Source organism: Schistocerca cancellata, chromosome 8, assembly GCF_023864275.1.
Source record: "Schistocerca cancellata isolate TAMUIC-IGC-003103 chromosome 8, iqSchCanc2.1, whole genome shotgun sequence".
Taxonomy (NCBI): domain Eukaryota; kingdom Metazoa; phylum Arthropoda; class Insecta; order Orthoptera; family Acrididae; genus Schistocerca; species Schistocerca cancellata.
Window position 1 is genome coordinate 238,841,773 of NC_064633.1, and position 27,374 is coordinate 238,869,146.

The window sequence follows — 27,374 nt, forward strand, 5'->3', positions numbered from 1 at the left end:
CATCGAGGAAGCAATGATGGAAATAAAAGAAAGTTTCAGGAGTGGAATTAAAATTCAAGGTGAAAGGATATCAATGATACGATTGGGTGATGACATTGATATCCTGAGTGAAAGTGGAGAGGAATTACATGATGTGCTGAACGGAATGATCAGTCTAATGAGTACAGAGTATGGAGTGAGAGTTAATCGAAGAAAGACGAAGGTAATGAGAGGTAGTAGAAATGGGAACAGTGAGAAACTTAATATGAGGATCGATGGTCACGAAGTAGATGAAGTTAAGGAATTCCCATCCCTAGGCAGTAAACTAACGAGTGACGAACGGAGCAAGGAGGACATCAAAAGCAGACTAGCAATGGCGAAAAGGGCTTTCCTGGCCAAGAGAAGTCTACTAATATCAAATACAGGTCTTAATTTGAGGAAGAAATTTCTGAGACTGTAATTCTGGAGTACAGCTTTGTTGGTAGTGAAACATGGACTGTGGGAAAACCGGAACAGAAGAGAATCGAAGTATTTGAGATGTGGTCGCTACAGACGAATGTTGAAAATTAGGTGGACTGATAAGGTAAGGAATAAGGTGGTTCAGTGCACAATCAGAGAGGAAAGGAATATGTAGGAAACGCTGATAAGGAAAAGGGACAGGACGAGGACAATTGTTAAGACATGAGGGAATGACTTCCATGGTACTAGAGGGAGATGTAGAGGGCAAAGCTGTAGAGAAAGACAGAGATTATAATACATTCAGCAAATAATGCAGGATGTATGTTGAAAGTGCTACTCTGAGACAAAGTGGTTGGCACAGGAGATGAATTCGTGGCGGGCCGCATCAAACCAGTCAGAAGACCGATGACAAAAAAAAAAAAAAAAAAAAAAAAAAAAAAAAAAAAATATATATATATATATATATATATATATATATATATATATATATATTAATCATCGATAAGGAGTGAGCTAATAAGATAAAATATCAGACTTTCGTAAATGACACAATAGTAGTTGTTAGATTTAAAATTCATAAGGGGTCATTTGACTATAATTGGAGTATATCCCCATAGATAAGGCAAAAAGGAAGAAAGTGAAAGATTCTATGAAGAACTACACAAAGAAATGCGTAAAAATGTGAAATTTGTCATTATCTTATATTATCAAGAGATATGATTGCACAAGTGGGTAAAATACTGATTAAAGACGCTATAGGTATTTTGGTGAAGAAATGATGGAGAGAAGCTGAGGCAGTTTGCAGCATTTAACAAATTAAGTATAAAAATACTTTTTTTAAGAAAAAGACATGATTAAGTTTCCTTGGTGTGCAAGGGGACGTAAATCACGAATGGACTACGTCATTACGAATAAAATTAATTTCCATCGAAATAAAAATATAGAAGTCTACCGAGGAAGTGACATATCAACTGATCACAATTTGAAAATATCAAAAATTCATCTCCTAACAAGGTGGATGAAAATGAAAACCAATGAAAGAGCGAATGGAGAAGCGTTTAAAATGTATCTACTACGAGGAGAGAATATAAAAAATTATATCAAGAACTTCAAATACAATAACAAGAAATTAACCAAGATATTAATGAGGAATGTGATGCCATTATACAAGCTATAAGAACCATAGCTAACGAATTGTTTGGTAAAAGTGAAAGTGCCAGAAGGAAAATGAGTTAGGAATATGGAATGATGAAATTACAAAGACTATAAAGGACCAGAAGTGCTTATGTTCAAACGCTACAAGAAACAGACGAAGCAAGGGAGATCTACATCTATCTACATGGATACTCTGCAAATCATATTTAAGTGCCTGGTATAGGGTTCATCGAACCACCTTCACATTTATCTATTATTCCAATGTCGTATTGCGCGTGGAAAGAATGAACACCTGTATCGTTCCGTACGAGCTCTGATTTCCCTTATTTTATCGTGATGATCGTTCCTCCCTATGTAGCTCGATGTCAACAAAATATTTTCGCATTCGGAAGAGAAAGTTGGTGATTGGAATTTCGTCAGAATGATTTCCAGTCCAAATTCTATATCATTTCTGTGACACTCTCTCCCATATTTCGCGTGCTGCCTTTCTTTGAACTTTTTCGATGTACTCCGTCAGTCCTAAATGCTAAGCATCCCACACCGCGTAGCAGTATTTAAAAGAAGACGGACAAGTGTAGTGTAGGCAGATTCCTTAGTAGGTCCGCTACATTTTCTAAGTGTCCGGCCAATAAAACGCAGGCTTTGGTTAGCTTTCCCCACAACATTTTCTATGTGTTCTTTCCAATTTAAGTTGCTCGCAATTGTAGTATCTAGGTATTTAGCTGAATTTACGGCTTTTGGATTAGACTTCGTGTAACCGAAGTTTAACGAAATCCTTTTAGCATTCATGTGGATGACCTTACACTTTTCATTATTTAGGGTCAACTGCCACTTTTCGCACCATTCAGATACTTTTTCTAAATCGTTTTGCAGTTTGTTTTGATCTTCTGATGACTTTATTAGTCAATAAACGACAGCGTCATCTGCAAACAACCGAAGACGGCTGCTCAGATTTTCTTCCAAATCGTTTATATAGATAAGGAACAGCAAAGACCTATAACACCACCTTGGGGAACGCCTGAAATCACTTATGTTTTACTCGATGACTTCCCGTCAGTTACTACGAAGTGTGACCTCTCAGACAGGAAATCGCAAATCCAGTCACATAACTGAGACTATATTCCATAAGCACGCAATTTCACAACAAGCCGCTTGTGTAGTACAGCGTCAAAAACCTTCGGTAAATCCAGGAATACGGAATCGATCTGAAATTCCTGGTCAATAGCACTCAACACGTCATGTGAATAATAGTTGTGTTTCACAGGAACGATGTTTTCTAAACCCATGTTGACTGTGCGTCAATAGACCGTTTCCTTCGAGGTAATTCATAATGTTCGAACTCAATATATATTCTAAAATCCTGCTGCATATCGAGGTTAACGATATGGGCATCTAATTTGGTGGATTACTCCTACTACCTTTCTTGAATATTGGTGTGACCTGTGCAACTTTCCAGTTTTTGGGTACGGTTCTTCGCTGAGCGAACGGTTGTATATGATTGTTAAGTATGGAGCTAATGCATCAGCATACTCGGAAAGAAACCTAATTGGTATACAATCTGGACGAGGAGATTTGCTTTTGTTAAGTGATTTGAGTTGCTTCACTACTCCGAGGATACTTACTTCTACGTTACGCATGTTGACAGCTGTTCTCGATTCGAATTCTGGAATATTTACTTCGTCTTCTTTTGTGAAGGCATTTCGGAAGGCTGTGCTTCGTAACTCTGCTTTGGCAGCACTGTCTTCGATGACATCTCCATTGTTATCGCACAGAGAAGGCATTGATTGTTTCTTGCCGCTAACATACTTCATTACGACCAGAATCTCTTTGCATTTTCTACCAGGTTTCTAGACAAATTTTCGTTGTGGAAACTGTTATAGGCGTCTCGCATTGAACTCCGCGCTAAATTTCGAGCTTCCGTAAAGGATCGCCAATCTTGGGGATTTTGCGTCTGTTTAAATTTGACATGTTTGTTTCGTTGTTTCTGCAACAGTGTTCTAACCCGTTTTGTGTACCAAGGAGGATCGTCTCCGTCATCTGCTAGTTTATTTGGTATAAATCTCTCAATTGCTGCCGATACTATTTCACTGAATTTAAGCCACATCAGGTCTACACTTGTATTATTAATTTGGAATGAGTGGATATTGTCTCTCAGGAAGGCGTCAAGTGAATTTTTATCTGCTTTTTTGAATAGGTATATTTGTGCCTTATTTTTCGAGGATTTGGGGATTAGAATATTCAGTCTCGCTACGACAACCCTGCGTTCACTAAACTCTATATCAGTTTTGATGCTGGTTGTTAACTCAGGATTATTTGTTGCTAAGAGGTCAGGTGAGTTTTCACAACCGTTTACTATTCGTGTGAGGTCATGAACTTCCTCCTCAAAATAATTTTTAGAGAATGCGTTTAGCAGAATTTCGGATGATATTTTATGCGTACCTCCGGAATTAAACATGTATTTTCGCCAACATATCGAGGGTAAATTAAAGTCACCACCAACTATTATCGTATGAGTCGGGTACGTGTTTGAAATTCAACCTTTCAGCAACTGTATCATCTGAACTGGGAGGTCGGTAAAAGGATCCAATTATAATTTTATTCCGGTTTCCAACAATGACCTCTGCCCATACTAACTCACAGGAAGTATCTACTTCAATTTCGCGACAAGTTAAACTACTTCTGACAGCAACAAACTCGCCACCGCCAACTATGTTTAGCTTATCTTTTTGGAACACCGTTAGGTTCTTCGCAAAAATTTCGGCTGAGCTTATATCCGGCTTTAGCCAGCTTTCAGTGCCAAGAACGATTTGAGCATCAGTGCTTTTAATTAGCTTGGAACTCTGGTACTTTCCCAACACAGCTACGACAATTTACCAATGTTTCCTGTATCTACGTTCTTCCTGTGTTCAGCCTGCACCCGTTGTGACTGAAGCACTTCCTGTGTTTTCCCGAGACCCTCTAACCTAAAAAATCACGCAGTCCACGCCACACAGCCCCTGCTACCGGTGTAGCCGCCTCCTGCGTATTGTGGACACCTGACCTATTCAGTGGAACCCGAAACCTAACCACCCATTGGCACAAGTTGAGGAATCAGCAGCCTAAACGGTTGCAGGACCGTCTGAGCCTCTGATTCAGACCCTCCACTCGGCTCTGTACCAGGGGTCCTCAATCGGTCCTGTCGACTATGCTGCAAATGGTAGCTCTGCTTTCATCTTGCAAGCAAGACTGGCAGCCTTTACCACTTCTGTTAGCCTATCCAAACCAGAGAGAATCTCTGCTGATCCAAAGTGACACACATCATTGGTACCGACGTGAGCAACCACCTGCAGTTGGCAGCACCCGGTGCTCTTCGTGGCTTCCGGGAGGACCCTTTCCACATCTGGAATGATTCCACCCGATATGCACACGGAGTGCACGTTGGTTTTCTTACCCTCCTGGTCAGCCAAGTCCCGAAGGGGCCCCATAATGCGCCTAACGTTGGAGCTCCCAACTACCAATAATCCCACCCTCTGCGATTGCCCGGATCTTGCAGGCTGAATGGTTTCCTCTGAAACAGGACAGGCGACAGCATCTGGCTCAGCGACAGTGTCAGCTACAGAAAGTACCTGGAAGCTGTTTGTGAGACAAACCGGGGAGGCCTTACGTGCGGCCGCCTGGGAAGTCTTTCGCCGCCTGCTTCGCCCCGGGGCGACCTCCCACTCGACCACAGGTAAGGGGTCGGCCTCAGTGCGGGCAGTAACTGGGTTTGTCACCGGTGAGGACTGATCGGAGGACTCTGACGTGCTGGACGTCCGTTGGATCCCCACGGCCGGCCCACAACAGTGGCACCCATCCACTGCAGCCTCAAGCTTTGCAACCGATGCCATCACAGCCTGAAGCTGAGAGCGAAGTGTCACCAACTCGGCTCGCATCCGCACACAGCAATCGCAGTCCCTGTCCATACTAAAGACCGTGGAAAACTAAACTATTCACGTAAACGGACTACCGGCACGTGCTGCGCAACTCTACTGTAGAACCTGACGAAAACGCACGAACTGTGTCTTGTAATACGCAGATATTCAAAAACCTAATTACCGAAGTACTCAAGTGAAACTAAATAATTTGCCCCTGATTAGGAACGTTTAATATGTCTCAAGATCGGTTTACTTTCTGACGCAAACGAAAACGCGAGAACTGTGTGTATTAGATGCTAAATTTACACGCAGAAACTCAAGAAAGCAAACTATTAAAGCACACAGATGATACAATAAAATTCGCTCCTGGTTAGGAGCTCTGTAAATGTCACAACTGCGTTTACTTCCCTGTTGCTGCGTCTGTCTCGATCGGCTACTGCTAGGGAAAACGAAAATTAAGTGAAAAATATTAAAAGGGAAGCTCACCAGAATCTTGGAACAAACTGATACGCACCTTTTAAGCTGATACACATGGGAGATAAATCATGACCCATAATGTGCTGAAGTATCTAGATACGTGAAGAAAGAATTGTTGCAAATATAATGTAATCGAAGAGGAACAATGCATACAATATTTCTTTCCTCATGAAGCTCAGACCTTCACAAAAGCTGATAAAAACAAGATATAAGCTGCCTAAATGAAATTCTTAAGAGCAGTAAAAGGATGTACCCTTTCAGATAAAATTTCAAATGAAAAATGAGAGAACTAGGAATAAACTCCTTGTGAGCAAAATCGTAAACCATAGAAATGTTTCAAAACAGCATCTTGGGAGAATACCGAAAGAGAGCAACCCAAGAAGAGTGCTCTACTATAGGCATAAGGGGACAAGATATCCGGGAACACCGAGGAACCGATGGCCAGACATGTTTTGAAGCCGGAACAGGCAACATTGCCTAATCCAAGGAGTGCAGATGAAGGACAAGAGAAAGAATTTATAAAACAACTGGAAGGCATACATTTTTAGTACGCAATGTGCACTCGTAACTGAGTAAAAGCCGGCCAGAGTGGCCGTGCGGTTCTAGGCGCTGCAGTCCGGAACCGAGCGACCGCTACGGTTGCAGATTCGAATCCTGCCTCGGGCATGGATGTGTGTGATGTCCTTAGGTTAGTTAGGTTTAATTAGTTCTAAGTTCTAGGCGACTTATGACCTCAGAAGTTAAGTCACATAGTGCTCAGAGCCATTTGAACCATTTTTTTGAACTGAATAAAAACAAATAACCGATGTTCCAGGAAACGTCCGTTTCAATAAATATCTGCAGTGTGAAAAGTTAAAGGGATTCTATGGTACCGACTGTGCTCTGGTATGCAATTTAGAGTGGTATGGATACATAGAGGATGGAGTAGTTAGGATTTACACCATCTGCGAACTGCGGCTGGCCAAATAGGATAGCTAGCAGGCATTGATTAATTTTCACTAGTGTACGGCTGAAGCTCTTGCCTCGAGCGACTGAGGTCTAAATTCCACCAAATGCTACTACTTCAATGCACACACAGTAGCCTGTAAAACTAGGCCACTTTATAAGCTGCAATATCCGTAATTAATACTGAAATGTACTTAGTACTTACACTCCTGGAAATGGAAAAAAGAACACATTGACACCGGTGTGTCAGACCCACCATACTTGCTCCGGACACTGCGAGAGGGCTGTACAAGCAATGATCACACGCACGGCACAGCGGACACACCAGGAACCGCGGTGTTGGCCGTCGAATGGCGCTAGCTGCGCAGCATTTGTGCACCGCCGCCGTCAGTGTCAGCCAGTTTGCCGTGGCATACGGAGCTCCATCGCAGTCTTTAACACTGGTAGCATGCCGCGACAGCGTGGACGTGAACCGTATGTGCAGTTGACGGACTTTGAGCGAGGGCGTGTAGTGGGCATGCGGGAGGCCGGGTGGACGTACCGCCGAATTGCTCAACACGTGGGGCGTGAGGTCTCCACAGTACATCGATGTTGTCGCCAGTGGTCGGCGGAAGGTGCACGTGCCCGTCGACCTGGGACCGGACCGCAGCGACGCACGGATGCACGCCAAGACCGTAGGATTCTACGCAGTGCCGTACGGGACCGCACCGCCACTTCCCAGCAAATTAGGGACACTGTTGCTCCTGGGGTATCGGCGAGGACCATTCGCAACCGTCTCCATGAAGCTGGGCTACGGTCCCGCACACCGTTAGGCCGTCTTCCGCTCACGCCCCAACATCGTGCAGCCCGCCTCCAGTGGTGTCGCGACAGGAGTGAATGGAGGGACGAATGGAGACGTGTCGTCTTCAGCGATGAGAGTCGCTTCTGCCTTGGTGCCAATGATGGTCGTATGCGTGTTTGGCGCCGTGCAGGTGAGCGCCACAATCAGGACTGCATACGACCGAGGCACACAGGGCCAACACCCGGCATCATGCTGTGGGGAGCGATCTCCTACACTGGCCGTACACCACTGGTGATCGTCGAGGGGACACTGAATAGTGCACGGTACATCCAAACCGTCATCGAACCCATCGTTCTACCATTCCTAGACCGGCAAGGGAACTTGCTGTTCCAACAGGACAATGCACGTCCGCATGTATCCCGTGCCACCCAACGTGCTCTAGAAGGTGTAAGTCAACTACCCTGGCCAGCAAGATCTCCGGATCTGTCCCCCATTGAGCATGTTTGGGAGTGGATGAAGCGTCGTCTCACGCGGTCTGCACGTCCAGCACGAACGCTGGTCCAACTGAGGCGCCAGGTGGAAATGGCATGGCAAGCCGTTCCACAGGACTACATCCAGCATCTCTACGATCGTCTCCATGGGAGAATAGCAGCCTGGATTGCTGCGAAAGGTGGATATACACTGTACTAGTGCCGACATTGTGCATGCTCTGTTGCCTGTGTCTATGTGCCTGTGGTTCTGTCAGTGTGATCATGTGATGTATCTGACCCCAGGATGTGTCAATAAAGTTTCCCCTTCCTGGGACAATGAATTCACGGTGTTCTTATTTCAATTTCCAGGAGTGTATTTCTTAGGTTAGCAATAGAATATTCAAGTAAATGTAATGTTTCATAAGAATCAATTATTTTTAAATGTGTAGTGTTCGATAGCTAATGGCCTTACCGCAGTGGTAACACCGAAATTAATCGCTGTCGAGCTGGGCTAGCAGTTTGTTCTGCCGAGCGCTGTTGGCAAGTGGGGTGCAGTCAGCCCTTGTGAGGAAAACTGAGGAGCTACTCCATTGAGAAGTAGCGGCTCCGGTCTCGTAAACTGGCATACGGCCGGGAGAGCGGTGCGCCTCTCCGTATTCGCATTCAGTGACGCATGTGCGCTGAGGATGATACGGCGGCCGGTCGATACCGTTGGGCCTTCATGGCCTGTTCGGGCGGAGTTTAATTTAGTTTTAGTAGTGTTTGGTATCTTTTTGATCCGTATTTGAGCGTGATTACTTCATGAAACTCTTATTGCCCGCATCTCGTGGTCGTGCGGTAGCGTTGTAGCTTCCCACGCCCGGGTTCCCGGGTTCGATTCCCGGCGGGGTCAGGGATTTTCTCTGCCTCGTGATGGCTGGGTGTTGTGTAATGTCCTTAGGTTAGTTAGGTTTAAGTAGTTCTAAGTTCTAGGGGACTTATGACCACAGCAGTTGAGTCCCATAGTGCTCAGAGCCATTTGAACCATTTTTTTTTAAACTCTTATCATTAATGGTGGCTGAATGTTTCTAAATTTGTATTATTGATGTTTAATTTAACGCGCACCACTAGGACAGAGTGGTATAACAGGGAAGAGATAGAAGGTAAGCTAACAAAAGTGGTGGGGCAAATGTACAGAAAGCTGGACATGGGTGTTAAGATTCAGGGGGACGAGAACGAGGCGAGCATGGTGTTCCTATTCGAAAGAGTGAGGAGCTCTCTTTGAGGACGCCAGATCGCTTGTTATTTTATTTCTTGCTTGCAGTAAGGCGCGTAATGGTAGCGGCTGTACCTTGATTATTGCGTGGCCCCAGTTCACATCACGGCTTAGAATTATTCTGTCAGTGACATCGTAGAGGAATTTTGAAGTTTTTATACCGAATTTGTTGATACACATTGTAGAATTAACAGTTTGATCATTTATTCGTGAATTGCGAAGGACAATTTCTGACAGCTTTTGTGAGCTGCCTGATGGATGTAATAAGTTGACTAGTTCGGCTACAACAGAGTTGTGTTATACTAAATAAACTATTGAATTTCAAAGTACCACCTAGCTCATTTAATAAAATCAACTTCAGCTACTTTCATGTATTTATATTGCAGTTAACTAACCTGGAAAAAACTTCCCATTTTAATTAGAGTTTTGCAACGGTGTGCGACAGGTTTCTTGACAACTAATGGGCGAAGATCAGTTCATGTAAATCTGACCGTGCATTTGTGTTTCCTTCCCAAGACACAATTACTAATACAGGGTGGCAGCCATCGTTCTCCATTACGGCGTTATGATGTGCTTGGATCCCCGTTTGCGTATTCTACACAAGGTGATCGAAACTTTGCCGCTGAAGATAGTCCCACTCTTCGACGGCAGCCCTCCTTTGGTCATCCAGTGTTTTGGGATGGAAGGTTTCAATGGTTCCAAGCGTTCTCAATGGTTTTTTACAGCAAATAACACAGGCCATTCCATTACATCAATTCCTTCTTGCCGGCCGGTATGACCAAGCGGTTCTGGGCGCTTCAGTCTGGATGACCTCAGATGTTAAGTCCCAAATTGTTCAGAGCCATTTGAATTTGAATTCCTTCTCGAGATGTGTATAATGTGCACGCATGTTATCGCCTTGAAAAAGAAATATCACCGAAATGTCCACTGTAGGGCTGCTAAATACCTCGCACGAACTTGTCTCGATGTCGTACAGCCCCAAATTACTCTCAATAAGGATGATTAGTGTCAAACATCCGTAGGCGATGTTAGCTCGGAAAGGCAGACCCACGTTCCTACTGAACGCATAGGTCTGTAGCCTGAGACATGCAGTGCTAACAAAACTGTAACATAAAGTCACGAAGGAGGGATGGACGATGTTGAAAAATATGTGTAGTCTGCAAAATTCTGATTGATCGTCGAGGGAAAAGTCATTGACTGGGTGCGACATGACGTTACTAATCCAATATGTGATGATGGCTAGAGCGGAAATGAGTAAAAATAAAGTCATAAATAAAGTCATGTTGCTTTCAGTCAATATCTTTTCCCTCAGCGAACAATTCAGCATTTTGCGAACTACAGATATGTGCAGCGGTGTCTGGTCCGCTCCACATCTCTAGGATGATCCTCAGAAGTTACAAGAATGCAGCAATCGTCCCTGATCCAGGTTCCATCTCAGGTATACCACTGCCCACCGCACTACGATGCTGGGTTAGGAAGGTTTAGAGGGTAGTTATTGTTTCGCTGTTTTGCCTAATGGAGCCACGGAGGTCATAATGATCATGTGTATTGTTACGTACTGTATAGTTCGACGCAGCCTTCTCAATGAAACAGCACGAAGTTCAATTGCATTCTCACTGGGCTGTCTACGAGCCAAAATTAGCAGAAAGCCGCACCAGCTGCTAATGTTGACCGCTGGTGACAACCAGGAGGTACGTCTACGATGTTTACTGTCTGCATGAATGATCGGATGACGTCATCAAGGTGGTCACTACTTCGGTGGACAACTTGCCGGGCCTCTTTCCATTCGTGCTGAAGACCGCTATCCGCGCACGATTTTAACTTCAAATTATCCTTCGAGGCAGGTTGGCAGACCCTAGAAATTCTCCAGATCACAACTGATGACAGGGAGTACTCTACTGAACTGCATTGATGTGATAATGAAGGTTTATTTTCACCCCAATTATACATATTACTGTACATAGCCTCTTCCTGTGGTGAAATGGATATTAAGAACGAGGTTTCCGATACAAATTTCCGATGCAAGTCATGAGTACGGCGCGCAGCTTTTCGAGAAGTCAGTATGCAGTATCCAAACTTCGCAACTGATATGTCCACTGTCTTATAGGTCTGCATTTTATTTCGAATTTCGAGTTTTCACAAGTATAGTTTGTGTAGCAACTTCAAAATCAAGGATCCATCTAGTAACTAACTAACAATACTTTTTCAGATACTACAAGAGATCCAAAAGCTTATTCATGTTTGGATAATTAACAAATTTTTACTGAAATCAAATATAGTTATCAATCTGCCACTTTAGTACAAAATTTTCTCGGATGATGGAAAAGGTAGAGTTAGTTTGTGTGTGGAGTAATCAGAAGAGAATTCAACAATAAAGGCGGAAATAAAGTTTTCCTTTTGCAGTGGAAGGCTGTATTGATATGCGGAAACCTGAAATCAGAAAAAATGACAAAGGGAGTAATGGAATATACACTCCTGGAAATTGAAATAAGAACACCGTGAATTCATTGTCCCAGGAAGGGGAAACTTTATTGACACATTTCTGGGGTCAGATACATCACATGATCACACTGACAGAACCACAGGCACATAGACACAGGCAACAGAGCATGCACAATGTCGGCACTAGTACAGTGTATATCCACCTTTCGCAGCAATGCAGGCTGCTATTCTCCCATGGAGACGATCGTAGAGATGCTGGATGTAGTCCTGTGGAACGACTTGCCATGCCATTTCCACCTGGCGCCTCAGTTGGACCAGCGTTCGTGCTGGACGTGCAGACCGCGTGAGACGACGCTTCATCCAGTCCCAAACATGCTCAATGGGGGACAGATCCGGAGATCTTGCTGGCCAGGGTAGTTGACTTACACCTTCTAGAGCACGGTGGGTGGCACGGGATACATGCGGACGTGCATTGTCCTGTTGGAACAGCAAGTTCCCTTGCCGGTCTAGGAATGGTAGAACGATGGGTTCAATGACGGTTTGGATGTACCGTGCACTATTCAGTGTCCCCTCGACGATCACCAGTGGTGTACGGCCAGTGTAGGAGATCGCTCCCCACAGCATGATGCCGGGTGTTGGCCCTGTGTGCCTCGGTCGTATGTAGTCCTGATTGTGGCGCTCACCTGCACGGCGCCAAACACGCATACGACCATCATTGGCACCAAGGCAGAAGCGATTCTCATCGCTGAAGACGACACGTCTCCATTCGTCCCTCCATTCACGCCTGTCGCGACACCACTGGAGGCGGGCTGCACGATGTTGGGGCGTGAGCGGAAGACGGCCTAACGGTGTGCGGGACCGTAGCCCAGCTTCATGGAGACGGTTGCGAATGGTCCTCGCCGATACCCCAGGAGCAACAGTGTCCCTAATTTGCTGGGAAGTGGCGGTGCGGTCCCGTACGGCACTGCGTAGGATCCTACGGTCTTGGCGTGCATCCGTGCGTCGCTGCGGTCCGGTCCCAGGTCGACGGGCACGTGCACCTTCCGCCGACCACTGGCGACAACATCGATGTACTGTGGAGACCTCACGCCCCACGTGTTGAGCAATTCGGCGGTACGTCCACCCGGCCTCCCGCATGCCCATTATACGCCCTCGCTCAAAGTCCGTCAACTGCACATACGGTTCACGTCCACGCTGTCGCGGCATGCTACCAGTGTTAAAGACTGCGATGGAGCTCCGTATGCCACGGCAAACTGGCTGACACTGACGGCGGCGGTGCACAAATGCTGCGCAGCTAGCGCCATTCGACGGCCAACACCGCGGTTCCTGGTGTGTCCGCTGTGCCGTGCGTGTGATCATTGCTTGTACAGCCCTCTCGCAGTGTCCGGAGCAAGTATGGTGGGTCTGACACACCGGTGTCAATGTGTTCTTTTTTCCATTTCCAGGAGTGTACTTTGAATTCAGACACTGTAAGGATCGTTGGTGGATTGTTTCATCACTAGTATTAAGGCTGGGTTAAGTGAAGTGCATTAAGCGCAATCAATTGAGGTACCACTACTTATGTATGGTATCCTTTATTGAAAGGCATTGCTGAATCAAAGCCATAAAATCATGCAATGAGACACGAATTATTCATGAACGCTTCAATCTTTAACGGTTGTCCATAAGCGCGAATTAATGTTCAAAATTTTTCCGAACAGCGGCCTTAAAATTCAGTACACTAGCTGGGTCTTTGCGACCGGGAATCCACGACGCACCACACCAGAACTTCTCATCAACGTTTGCCGCGCTGATGCTCGCACAAAATCACGCCACCATAAAACTCATTGTTGGCTCCTGAGACGATTAACCTCACGCTGTGGCATCTCACAGAGGTTGTATTTGTTCTCATACTGATAGAGATAGAACAACGGTGACCTCAGACTAACTGAAATGTCAAAAAATGCCCCCTGGCCATGCTCGCGCGATACAAAGGAACAAAGATTCAGGGACTATGATCAAGTGCTTCTGCAGGTGTTGTATTGTTGTGAATCTTGACACGACCGTCGCAAACATTTACAAATCAACTTACACACAAAACCGTTGAATGGGCTACAAAGTGAGAAGAGTAGTTTACAAGAACTCCCTACGTTTGGGGCGAGAGCGTTACGCGCCGAAGGCTTGAGTATTCTGCGACTGGATTGACGTATCTTTCGCAATATGTTGCTTTTGAAGGGAACGTTCTCTGCTCGGACGAGGTGCTGTGAATCGTGGCAGTTGCGTGTGCTGGGATTCTCACTATTTTCGCGAAATTGTTGCCTACAGAGATTTCTCGTAACTGTGAATCCTAGAAAGGGAACACACGATAACATTTACGCATTCGGAGTTCGACATTTCTTACTTGTACGTTGCATACACGTTAAACATACTTACTACACATTAAGCATACTTACTAAGGGCTAAGCATACTTACTAAGGGCTGAATATTCCTTTCCAGCAGAGCGTCTATGAGGTTGTTGTAATACTCTATCCCCGCTTGGTTTACTACGTCCCAGTCTCCGGATGGTAACAACCGCGACCATGACAGGGAGAAGCGGTAAACATCAAACTGAAACAAATGAGAAAAGGTATATTTTCAGCGCTATAGTCTACTCCACTTCTGCAATTAATTACTGTCTAAAAAACATCACATTACAAATCTTCATACATGTATTTTAAGCGGTCGTGGGGAAATACGATGTTAACTCAAATTCCTACAAAATGTGTCAGTAAGTTCTGATATACATATTTTCATACGCCGTAGTAGGTTTTGCTTTTGTAATATTTATTCTAATACTACTGGGAATTGAAATCAAACTGTAGGAAACAAAGTTAAGTTAATATTCAGAAAAGTATTCAGTCGGAAAAGTTTTAAGATTCACTGTTTCACAGTAAACCGATGTTCACAAAACTTGAAAACATTATTTGTTCTGTTAGTGATGGGAAGCTATTATAGAAGAAAAAGAAATTACCGCTCCCTAAAGAAGCATTCGCGTCATGCTATAAGAGGACTTAAGTGGCTTCGTGAAAGGGAAAGCTTAAAACATTGGCCGTTCGAGCTTACGCATTATAAGCTATACCAATACCATGTGCGTTACAGTTACATGTTAGATTGAAGCCGTTATGAAAGACAGAAAGAAAGGAAATTAAAACCAAGAACCCTCCTTCAGATTGTCTATTCACTTGCACTATGTGATCAAAGGAATCCGGACACCCCCAAAAACATACGTTTTTCATATTAGGTGTATTGTGCTGCCACCTACTGCCAAGTACTCGATATTTGCGACCTCAGTAGTCATTTGACATCGTGAGAGAGCAGAATGTGGCGCTCCGCGGAACTCACGGACTTCGAACGTAGTCAGGTGATTGGGTGTCACTTGTGTCATACGTCTGTGCGCGAGACATCCACACGCCTAAACATCCCTAGGTCCACTGTTTCTGATGTGATAGTGAAGTGAAACGTGAAGGGACATGTACAGCACAAAAGCGTACTGGCCGACCTCCTCTGTAGACTGATAGAAACCGCCGACAATTGAAGATGATCATAAGGTCTAATAGGCAGACATCTGTCCAGACCGTAACACAGGAATTCTAAACTGCATCAGGATCCACTGCAAGTACTATGACAGAACATCATCTGCCAGTGTTTGTAGTGCCAGTAGTAAAATTCGGAGGCGGTGGTGTTATGGTGTGGTTGTATTTTTCATGGAGGGGGCTTGCACCCCTTGTTGTTTTGCGTGGCACTATCACAGCACAGGCCTACATTGATGTTTTAAGCACCTTCTTGTTTCCCAATGTTGAAGAGCAATTCGGGGATGGTGACTGCATCTTTCAACACGATCGAGTACCTGTTCATAGTGCACGGCCTATGGCGGAATAGTTACACGACAATAGCATCCCTGTAATGGCCTGGCTTGCACAGAGTCCTCACCTGAATCCTATAGAACCCATTTGGGATGTTTTGGAAAGCCACACCCGCACCCTGCCATCGGATCGCCACATTGTGTACCGTGATTCGTCACTCCACACAAAGTTTTTCCACTGCTCAATTAATGTTTACGCTCCTTATACCAAGCGAGGCGTCGTTTGGCATTTACCGCCGTGATGTGTGGCTTATGAGCAGCCGCTCGACCATGAAATTCAAGTCTTTTTACTTCGCTCCTAACTCTCACAGTAACTGCAGTGGCTCCTGATGCAGTTTCGAATTCCTGTGTGATGGTGTGGATAGATGTCTGCCTGTTACACATTACTACCATCTTTAATTGTCGGCGGTCTTAGTCAGTCAACAGACGAGGTCAGCCTGTACGCTTTTGTGCTGTACGTGGCCCTTCACGTTTCCAACTTCACTATAACATTGGAAAGAGTGGACCTAGGGATATTTATTCGAGTGGAAATCTCGCGTACAGACGTATGACATCACCTGACCGCATTCGAAGTCCTTGAGGTCCACGGAGCTCCCCATTTTGCTCTCTAACGATGTCTAATGACTACTGAGATCGCTGGTATGGAGTACGTGGCAGTAGGTGGCAGCACAATACACCTAATATGAAAAACGTATGGCCGGCCGCAGTGGACGATCGGTTCTAGGCGCTTCAGTCCGGAACCGCGCGACTGCTACGGCCGCAGGTTCGAATCCTGCCTCGGACATGGATGTGTGTGAGGTGCTTTGGTTGGTTAGGTTTAAGTAGTTCTGAGTTCTAGGGGACTGATGACCTCAGATGTTAAGTCCCATAGTGCTCAGAGCCGTTTGAACCATTTTTTTTTTAAAAACGTATGTTTTTGGCGGTGTCCGGATAATTTTGATTACATAGTGTACATGGACTTCATTCTTGTCTTCATTGGAGGAGTCAGCCCCAAACCCCTCGTGCTATATTTACTTTTTCAATAGAGTGAAATAAGGGGATGAAAAGACGTGGTGAAATAAATGTAGGTTCCTTGACCTTGACGTTTCGCCACTAGAGAAGGTAGAAGAAATGATGGAATTCGTATCTAAGTGAGGCGATTTACAGGAACCGTAGACGTTTCCCCAAAATCGCACCCTCTGTAACATCCAGCATACTCACCCCGAGGTTAGCTACCAGCTCCGCGTCCTCCTGGTACTTGTGGTAGGAGTCGCAGGCAACGTCGCCGTTGGAGCCGTCAGCTATCCAGTCTGGGTGCTCGTGGGTCAGTCGATCCCAAATATTCTCTCCTTTACCTGCACATGATCACATTTCACAACGGAATTATTTCACTGTATAGCTTTCTCTAAAATACTTCTGCGTACTGACAGCAAATAATTGAAACATTTATGATCATAATCCAAGATAAAAGGGAAAGCTGTCACAAACTCAAAAGTAGGTTTTAAGACCACAGTTGTTTGCTACGCTTGGTCCAGCTGGAGGTGGTTTCCTCTCTCCCTCCCTCCATCTTTGAACCGACGTACTGGAGAAGTCTTTCCAACACTCCGTATACCAACGATGTCAACCGGTTTACCCATTAAGATTAGCAGTTCGTCAGTGTGATGACCTTTATATTTCAAGTTGGTGAGTCAATTCTCTCAGACCCTGACTAATCAAGTGGGACGTGCAGTTGCACTTGGACTGCAAGGCACGATGCTACTCGGGATTCTTCACATTTGCCGAAAAGGAGGTAGTGGTAAGTGACAGACAAAAATATGTCGAACGAACATACATCGAACCCCAAGTCTCTAAATCTTTAGTTTCGCACTCTATCACTGACAGGGGAATGGTCATGCTTGTCATGTCGAAACGTGCCTTAATGTTTTTTCACTCATAGTTAACGTAAGTTAAACCCAACATGCTAAATTTCCGCTGCCTGCTCGATCTGAAAAACGAATATGAAATGTGAAATTTTTGCCATAGTTTCCGCGCTTGAAAATGCATTGCGTGTAGGCGCGAGTTATCGTAGCGTCACGCGAGCTCTGAATCGCCGATTGAAAGCGATCGTTAATTCAGTTTAATATCCGAATACAACTCGTATTTCATCCCTAAAATTACATTAAAATTGGTATGAAGCATATGCCAATAACTAGTTTTCCACTTTGAAATCATTAATTTTATTCAACACACAGGGGAATTGAAGCCATTAGCTGCCAGGAAGCATTGATTTATATCAATGGAGCAAGTTGAAAATCTGTGCCGGACCAGGATTCGAAACCAGGTTTCCTGCTTACTAGGTAGGCGCACTAACCACTACGCGATCCAGACACAATGGTCAGCACAACCGCACTGTCTACCCTAGCACGCCGCACGTCAGACCGAAAGCCTCACCTTATACCACACACTACTGATGTAGTGCCCCTGCTCCTTAGCCTCATTACCCGCAGCATCTCACGATTTTCCGTAAGGGTTCGAGCTAGGTGTACATCTGCACCGAAGGGATCACTGGCCGTCATCGCCTTAATTAAGTAAACATGTGATGTCTATTCTTTCGGACATTTTTGTCTGAAAACGACTACGTCCTTATGCGATTGATAGGACTGACGATTTTCGTCCTTATTAGTATATAAATCTGGGACACTGCATCAGTGTTTCACATTTTTGCAATAGCTACAACTAATAAAATTTATTATACTGCATACGTGGCGTCTGTTCTTTTGTGCATATCTGAAGAACAGGCACCACATATACAGGGTGAGTCACCTAACATTACCGCTGGATATATTTCGTAAACCACATCAAATACTGGCGAATCGATTCCACAGACCGAACGTGAGGAGAGGGGCTAGTGTAATTGTTAATACAAACCATAAAAAAATGCACGGAAGTATGTTTTTTAACAAAAACCTACGTTTATTTAAATGGAACCCCGTTAGTTTTGTTAGCACATCTGAACATATAAACGTATACGTAATCAGTGCCGTTTGTTGCAGTGTAAAATGTTAATTACATCCGGAGATATTGTAACCTAAAGTTGACGCTTGAGTACTAATCCTCCAATGTTCGATCGTGTGTATCGGAGAGCACCGAATTACGTAGGGATCCAAAGGGAACGGTTATTGACTTAGGTACAGAAGAGACTGGAACAGCACATTACGTCCACATGCTAACACCTTTTTATTGGTCTTTTTCACTGACGCACATGTACATTACCATGAGGGGTGAGGTACACGTTCGACGGGCGTTTCATAGGACGTGGAGGACGCATAAATTGGCCAGCCCGTTCTCCTGATCTTACCTCTCTGGACTTCTTTCTGTAGGGTACGTTAAAGGAAAATGTGTACCGTGATGTGCCTACAACCCCAGAGGATACGAAACAACGTATTGTGGCAGCCTGCGGCGAAATTACACCAGATGTACTGCGGCGTGTACGACATTTATTACGCCAGAGATTGCAATTGTGTGCAGCAAATGATGGCCAGCACATTGAACATCTATTGGCCTGACATGTCGGGACACACTCTATTCCACTCCGTAACTGAAAACGGAAACAACGTGTGTACGTGTACCTCACCCCTCATTGTAATGTACAAGTGCGTCAGTGAAAAAGACCAATAAAAGGTGTTAGCATGTGGACGTAATGTGCTGTTCCAGTCTCTTCTGTACCTAAGGTCCATCACCGTTCCCTTTGGATCCCTACGTAATTCGGTGCTCTCCGATACACACGATCGAACAGCGGAGGAGTGGTACTCAAGCGTCAACTTTAGGTCACAATATCTCCGGATGTAATTAACATTTTACAATGCAACAAACGGCACTGATTACGTATTTGTTTATATGTTCAGATGTGCTAGCGAAACTAATGGGGTTCCATTTATAAAAACGTAGGTTTGTGTTAAAAAACATACTTCCGTGCATTTTTTTATGGTTTGTATTAACCAATTACACTAGCCCCTCTCCTCACGTTCGGTCTGTGGAATCGATTCGTCAGTATTTGATGTGGTTTACGAAATATACCCAGCGGTAACGTTAGGTGACTCACCCTGTATAATTAATTAAGGCGATGACAGCCAATGATCTCTTCAGTGTTGATGAACACCAAACTCGAATTCTCCCGGGGATCGCCGAGACGCAGCAAATAACGAGGTTAATGAGCAGGACAGCTTCTTCGTCAGTGTGTGATGTAAGTTGAGAATTTGGGTCTGAAAGGAGGCGTGCTAGGGTAGTCCGTGTGGTTGTGGTAACCCCTGTGTCTGGCAGACGTAGTGGTCAGTACGTCTGCCTAGTAAGCGGGAGACTTGGGTTCGAATCCCAGTTCATCACTGATTTTCGACTTGTTCCATTGACAGAAATCAATTTCCACTGGCAGCAAAAGCGTTTAATTCTTTTCTGTCTTCATTTATAGTGTCTGCAGGATCAAACTGGTGTCTGTTCTTTCGAACATGTCGAAAATAACATACACCGCATATATAAATAATTCATTAGTTGTGGTTAATGCAAAAATGTGCGATACTATTAAGGAAGAAGGTTGACAACGCTACGAGTTGCGTACAGACGTAGTCGTTTTTAGACAAAAATAGAGCACTTTGGGGAAACCATTCGGACTAATATTTTGAGCAGTGCCGTGCATATTTAATCAGAATTTGAAACCGGAAGGAGGCATACTGATAGTGTACTAATGATTTAAATGTGAGAATATTTACGGAGTTAAACTGGAAACTGCAAGTACCTGTCCGTAACGAATTCCTCTGTTATTGTTCTTTAAAATGGTTTCAACAGACGGAAATATTCCGTCTGACGGTCAATACATTCGTTGTACGAGATGGAACCTGAAGCACCTGTAGTTCTTTGCAGAGTGAGCTCGGAATGCGGCCATTAATTCATCAGCACTGCCGTGAACTGGAAATCTGTAAGGAGAAGAAATTGGTTCCTAGAAAATGGAGTAAATATGTAACGCTTTCGTCTCCCAATTGTCAGACCTCGATGAGTCTTCCACACGTTTGTCTGTATAGGACATTGATCTTTTCACAGATGTTTCAAAATTTCCTGTCGATTCTTGTAAAAAAACATATTGCGTAGTTAACAATGAGCTAAGATGAGGTGATTAATTTGGGTACTGAATAAAAAGCTGTGAGTGGAGTCGTAACTGTGCATTCGCCTCTGTACTGTTTTTCTCTTTCCGTTAAAGTGTTCTTTTAGCTGGCATTTCTTATTCAAATTTCGTATCATCTGAATTCCGACCTATCACTGCAAATTTTATTTTTCATGAATTTGACGCTTGTTTGAAGTTACTACTACAAAAAACTGTAAATTCTTTTGTATATATATCGCTAGCAATATCTTATTCCTAGTTGCACAAAGTGGTATCACTGAAACTGAATGATTATCTGGTTTCAGAAAAAGAAAACTTGAAAACGACTCACGTTTAACGTTGTCAACAACACTCACACATAGGCATTTGGTACCGCTTTCATTTACCTTAAACACCACCACTTTTTCTTTGTCTGGTGTGGTAATTTTAATTCGTTGCTTTTTTCCGGATATAACTGATAATTAAATATGGCACTACCACTTAAAAATTCTTTACAATTGTAGCAGTTTTCAGTTTTTTCGTCGTCGTCGATTCACAGTCTGTAGCATCAAGTATTTCAGTCGTTTCTAACATATCTACACTAATTGTCAGTTGAGTAAAACTTCAAACATCATTTCGCACATCACGTCGGCCTCAAAAATATTTTCTGTTGGTTTTCAAAACGTTTACATGGTTATCTATAAACAGTAACACATACTAGATGTACAGAAATGCTTGTAAAACTCGAACGAGGGTTAGAAAGATGTTTCCAAGTACTTTCAGAAATTAAAAAAAGGAGCCCCAAAACATATATTAGCTTCCTTTTTAACAAAGCGTTAAAAAGATATTCCTTTTCAAGAAACTCTGTGGCGATAACAAGTTGAATACACTTCTCCGATCATGTGACTATGTTTGCCGCAAAAACCAAGGAGATCAAAGTGTATCCATCTCTAAGTTGCATGCGCCAAGCAGGGAAATACCTGTTTTCGTGATATTTTTTTTTTTTTTGGGTTACTTCTAGTTAGTTTCGGCAATTGAAATTTAGCATGCAGATTCTGACTATAATTAAGCACGAGTGCTAAAAAGTCGCGGCAGGTTTCTACATGACAAGACTGATCATTCCCATATGAGGCACCAAGCCACGCCCGAATCATCACTATAATTTTGCACTACTGCTTTAAGATGATTTATACACATCAAAAATTTTTGCATCACCTCGGGTCCGAGGGTTCCGGGACCTGTACAGAAAATTTGAACAGAGATCAACATAAACATCATTTAAGGCCTTTTTATTGCTCATGAAAACCACACATTGCATGTTGTTCTACCATACAGCGAGACTTTCAGAGGTGGTGGTCTAGATTGCTGTAAACACCTGTACCTCTAATACCCATTAGCACGTTCCCTTGCATTGATTCATGCCTGTATTCGTCGTGGCGTACTATCCACAACTTCATCAAGGCACTATTGGTACAGATTGTGCCACTCCTTAACGACGATTCGGCGTAGAACCCTCAGAGTGGTTGGTGGGTCACGTCGTCCATAAACAGCCCTTTCCAATCTATCCCAGGCATAGTGGATAGGGTTCATGTCTGCAGAACATGATGGTCACTATAGTCGAGCGATGTCGTTACCCTGAAGGAAGTCATTCACAAGATGTGCACGATGGGGCCGCGACTTGTCGTCCATGAAGACGAATGCCTCGCCAATACGTTGCCGATATGGTTGCACTGTCGGTTGGAAGATGGCATTCACGTATCGTACAGCCGTTACGGTGTCTTCCATGACCACCAACGGCGTATGTCGGCCCCTCATAATGCCACCCATAAACAGCAGAGAAATTGCAGTGTGTGGTTTTCATGAGCAATAATAAGGCCGGAAATGATGTTTATTTTGTTCTCTGTTCAAATTTTCTGTTCAGGTTCCGGAACACTCGGAACCGAGGTGATGCTGCACTTGCTGGACAGTACGTCTAAGGCGTTTAGTCTGGCCGGGTTGCCTCCAAACACGTCTCCGAGAATTGTCTGGTTGGAGGCATATGCGACACTCATCGGTGAAGAGAACGTGATGCCAATCCTGAGCGGTCATTTGGCATGTTGTTGAGCGTATCTGTACCACACTGCATGTTGTGGTTGCAAAGATGGACATCGCCATCGACGTTGGGAGTAAAGTTACTTATCATGCAGCCCACTGCGCACAGTTTGAGTCCCAACATGTCCTGTGGCTGCACCAAAAGCATTATTCAACATAGTGGCGTTGCTGTCAGGCTTGCTCCAAGCCATAATCTGTAGGTACCGCTCATCCACTGCAGTAGTAATCCTTGGGCGGCCTGAGCGAGGTTTCTGTCTCTCTGCATCTCCTCCATGTCCGAACAACATCGCTTTGGTTCACTCCGAGACGCCTCGACACTTCCATTATTGAGAGCCCTTAATGGCACAAAGTAACAATGCGGACGCGATCGAACCGCGGTAATGACCGTCTAGGCATGGTTGAACTACAGAGAACACGAGCCGTGTACCTCCTTCCTGGTGGAATGACTGGGACGGATAGGCTGTTGGACCACCTCCGTTTAATAGGTGGTGCTCATGCACGGTTGTTTACATCTTTGGCCGGGTTTAGTGACATCTCTGAACAGTCAAAGGGACTGTGTCTGTGATACAATACCCACAGTCAACGTCCATCGCCAGGGGTTCTGGGAACCGGGGTGATGCAAAACTTTTTTGATGTGTGTATTTAACAGAGAGGCCTATATTGCATTAATTATCCTTCCGAGGTGTTGGAATGACACAGATTAACGACATATAACGCCTCTTTAACTTTAAAAACTTGTCTGCTGCATCGTATTTTGGCAAAAATATATGTCATATGGTGGCAACAGTATGCAAGGTGACTGCCGCCCAATACAAGACATTCTACATAGCTAACCTGCAATTCACAATGAAGTGTACTGTCAGTGAAATCAAAGAACAGAGGGGCAGAACAGGTAATCAGCATTTAGACTGCCTAGAACTGACGAGGATTAACATAGAGAATGATCAATGTGAAGTAGGTGAAGTTCGAACTCAGTACCCTCTAGAATAATTTGATTTTGAATCCTAACCTCATACAGGTTGCACTAAAGGAATATCCGCAGCCGAATATCAACAGCGAAACGTTTGCTCATCACTGAGAGCACGGTAACAAGACGGACACAGTGCTGAAACAATGTTAAACAGACTCACAATGGCTGCAAGATAGTAACATGGCCACCTATACTCTAATAACTGCGCAGGTTTAAATATGACGGATGTCCAAAGAAGATAATGCCTTTGACTACGTATTTCCTATCCTCCAGCATCAGGAAGTCCTGTGACTGGATGAGTTACCGATTTACATAATCTTGTTTCTCGTATTTACTGCTGTAGAGGGACAAATTGCACCGTAGCCCAAATCTTACTGTACGTCAGTAACCCATTCCGAATCATGTTCACGAAGGCACTGGATACAGATGTATCTTACATCGAGTTGCAGTAAATCGTAGCAACCTAAATATTGTTTAGCTGCAGACTGAACTGCCTTCTACAAGATTTGAAGGTAGGCGCAGGGTTACAGCAAATATCTTACAGACTTTCAGAAGTTGTGGAAAATCACAAATGTATCGATACGAAGGCGGAAATGTGTCGAAATATCAAAGAGAAACTCGAAAATTGTCAAAGTTACCCTTGGTCTGCTAACGATGGTTAATATACAAATAGAGACATATCTGTAATAGTGATGATTGTCTGCACAGCTTGCACAGAGTATTTCATTGTTAAAAGTGACATCCCCAACCTCTAGGCAAGTTCTGTCAGGGCCAGAGCTGTTCGAATAATCTTAAAGTCACCTATAACTCTAGCTAGAATATAAGTTTCAGTACTGATAGGTGTCCAGAAGAGAAGATGTTTCAAAGGTCGCCACATGTGGATGGGGTCAGACGATGTAGGCCACAAAACGTCAGTTTTCCAAAGCGATTAAATTCTAATTTTGTGTGACATATTTTAGGAGTTCGTTAATGTGTATCACACACGCAATGAATTTCATTTCTAACCCCATCTACGGTTGGAATGTACAATTGTCAGATTGTAATATATGCTGCATACCCAATCAACGTGGCCATAAAAGTTGTTTCCGTTTGCTGCAAATAACCCCTTATACTTTAGATAATTTCCATCTTACCCCTGCCATACCATTATCTGACCCAATATGAATAATCTTACGATCCCACTCCTAAAGCTTCCATCTCTTGGCGATCGTATCTCGCTTTTTCCTAAGATATCTATTAGTATACGTTCCATTTCTGCCTTAATAATTTTGTACACTGATTTAGCGGTCCAACATTTCACGTGGGCACCGTAATTAGAATTCACCTACTACTGGGCAGTCTCCGCTAAGGCCGTTAGCAAGCCAGATTTCGTAATGGAATCGTCAGACCGTAATTTCATCTAACCGAAGGAGTAAATAACGTTATGATGCAGCGAAAAATATATGTACATGAAGCAAAACAATTTCAGAAAACACACATGCGTCTGCAAAATTTCTAAATGGGAAGAATTCGTCACACAGCAACCACATTACACGAATGTTTTATGGACTGGGTCAACTTGTACCAGAAACAGAACAAACCGTCTCCAGTCATTTGTTGTAAACTTTATGTTGATTATTTATTTCCAGTGATGATCTCCATACAACTTGCCACGAATGTAATATTATTGTCTGTTACGATACATACCACAAGGCAGCTAATTCCATCTGTTAAAGGAAGACTGACTAAGCTTATGTAGTGTTTCAAACGATAATATATAGTAGATTTATTGAAAACGAATTGTAGATGGCTGGGTTTCAGTTTATCTAAAACACAAAAAGAAAATAAAAGTTACAAATTCTTGTTTTGAACACTTAATGGTACCTAGCTGCAATGTGCACCAGAGACAGCATGCATAAAATCTTCGTTGTTCTGATCATTTTTGTTATTGGAGGGGGACGATTTTATACAAATTTCCAATCGCTTCTCTTCATCTGTCAGTCGTCTGTTATCTCTGTACGAGACATGTGTGTATCGGTGTCTGATGGCCTTCGCCCTATAGTGTCCAGTTTCTTTGCCTGGAATATGTGCCATTCGTTTTACAAAGTGTACACGTGGGTAGCAACATGCTAGGCACGTATTTTGCACACGATCAGACACTTAATAATGGTATGTTACTGATAATGGCCGTTTACCGTAGTGGCAAAGTTCCTTTAGGAAATAACTGGAAAAATCTTTGATAGAATCAATGCTAGGTGTGTTTTTGGTTGTTAACACGTAGACGTAACTGCGACTGATTGACGATTTAGCGTGACTTTTTGTTCTGTGCTTATAAACCAAACGAGGTGGTGGAGCGATTAAAACACGGGACTGAAGAAGACTAAACCTCCCTCCAGATTAAGATTCCCTGTGGCTTAGGTAAATCACTAAGTGCAAATATGACAACGATCTTTTCTCCCCATACTCCCGAAAACTTGGCTTGTGCTCCGTTTCAAATGACCTTGTCATCAAGAGGACGTAATTTTCATTCTTTCTCCGTTTCTTCTTTCATTCTTTCATTTTATTTAATTTTTTTGTTTTCTGAGATCTTGTTAAACAGATGTATTTGAGTCGAATTGATTACATTAGTTGGTAGTACGTTAAAATTAATATGTAATTAATTCAGAAGCAAGTATTGTTTCTTAGGCTCGAGCTCACCACTTTCATTCCAAGCGCCCTCCACCTGGTAGGACGCTGTTGCTGCCCCCAGAAGGAAACCGTCTGGGAACTTGTTGACCTGTTGGCAGCAGGCGCCGAGTAGGCAGCATGACAGCGTCAGCAGGAAGCGCCACATTGTGCGGGACGAACTCGTTGCGTTCGAGTAGACCAACACGCCTCTGTCCACAGCGGCATCGTCGCCTTATATAGCGGTAATCTCGAACTTATCGACGGGAGATCGCATCTCACTAATTAGCTACTGTTGCTCAATCAGAAGAAAAGCGCTAGAGATAAAACAATACAGTTTCTCAACATTAACTGATACCGGATCTAGTTTCAACATTCGTCCACTGAATTCTCAGATAATTTCTGTTACTATATTTCAGTTTTTAATATTAAGAGCGCCTTTCGACTTGTAAAAATTGGACTATTTCAAAACTGATGCGGGGGTTGACGACCGCGCAGTTGAGCACCCCTTAAACAAAAAAATATCATAGAAACCCCCTCCCCAAAAATATGTTAATGTGTGTGAATTGCTAAGAGACTAAACCTCTGAGGTCATCGGTCCCTAGACTTATACACTACTTAAACTAACTTATGCTAAGAACAACACACACACACCCATGCCAAAGGGAGGACTCGAACCTCCGACTGGAGACGCCCCGCAACCCGTGATATGGAGCCTCCAGCCGCGTGCCCACTCGCGCTGCCGAATATGTTAATAGACGCGCTTATAGATCAATTTTCAAATTTCTGTGCTAAGTTTCGGAGAAAAATAGCGCAAAGGCAGAGCTCTGAAAATTTTAAGGTA

At 43.8% G+C, this 27,374-nt stretch overlaps 1 protein-coding gene across 1 annotated transcript in view; it reads right to left on the bottom strand.

Annotated features, from left to right (window-relative positions):
- LOC126094691 (myrosinase 1-like) overlaps nt 1–26,724 on the bottom strand; it is a 145,033-nt gene extending 118,309 nt beyond the window's left edge. The window contains exons 1-3 of the mRNA XM_049909216.1: nt 26,564–26,724; nt 16,938–17,071; nt 14,309–14,443 (exon numbers count right to left, since the gene is read on the bottom strand). Coding sequence (XP_049765173.1) covers nt 14,309–14,443; nt 16,938–17,071; nt 26,564–26,699 — 405 coding nt within the window. The 5' untranslated portion in view covers nt 26,700–26,724. The remainder of the gene's footprint in view (nt 1–14,308; nt 14,444–16,937; nt 17,072–26,563) is intronic.
- Nucleotides 26,725–27,374: the final 650 nt, after the last annotated feature.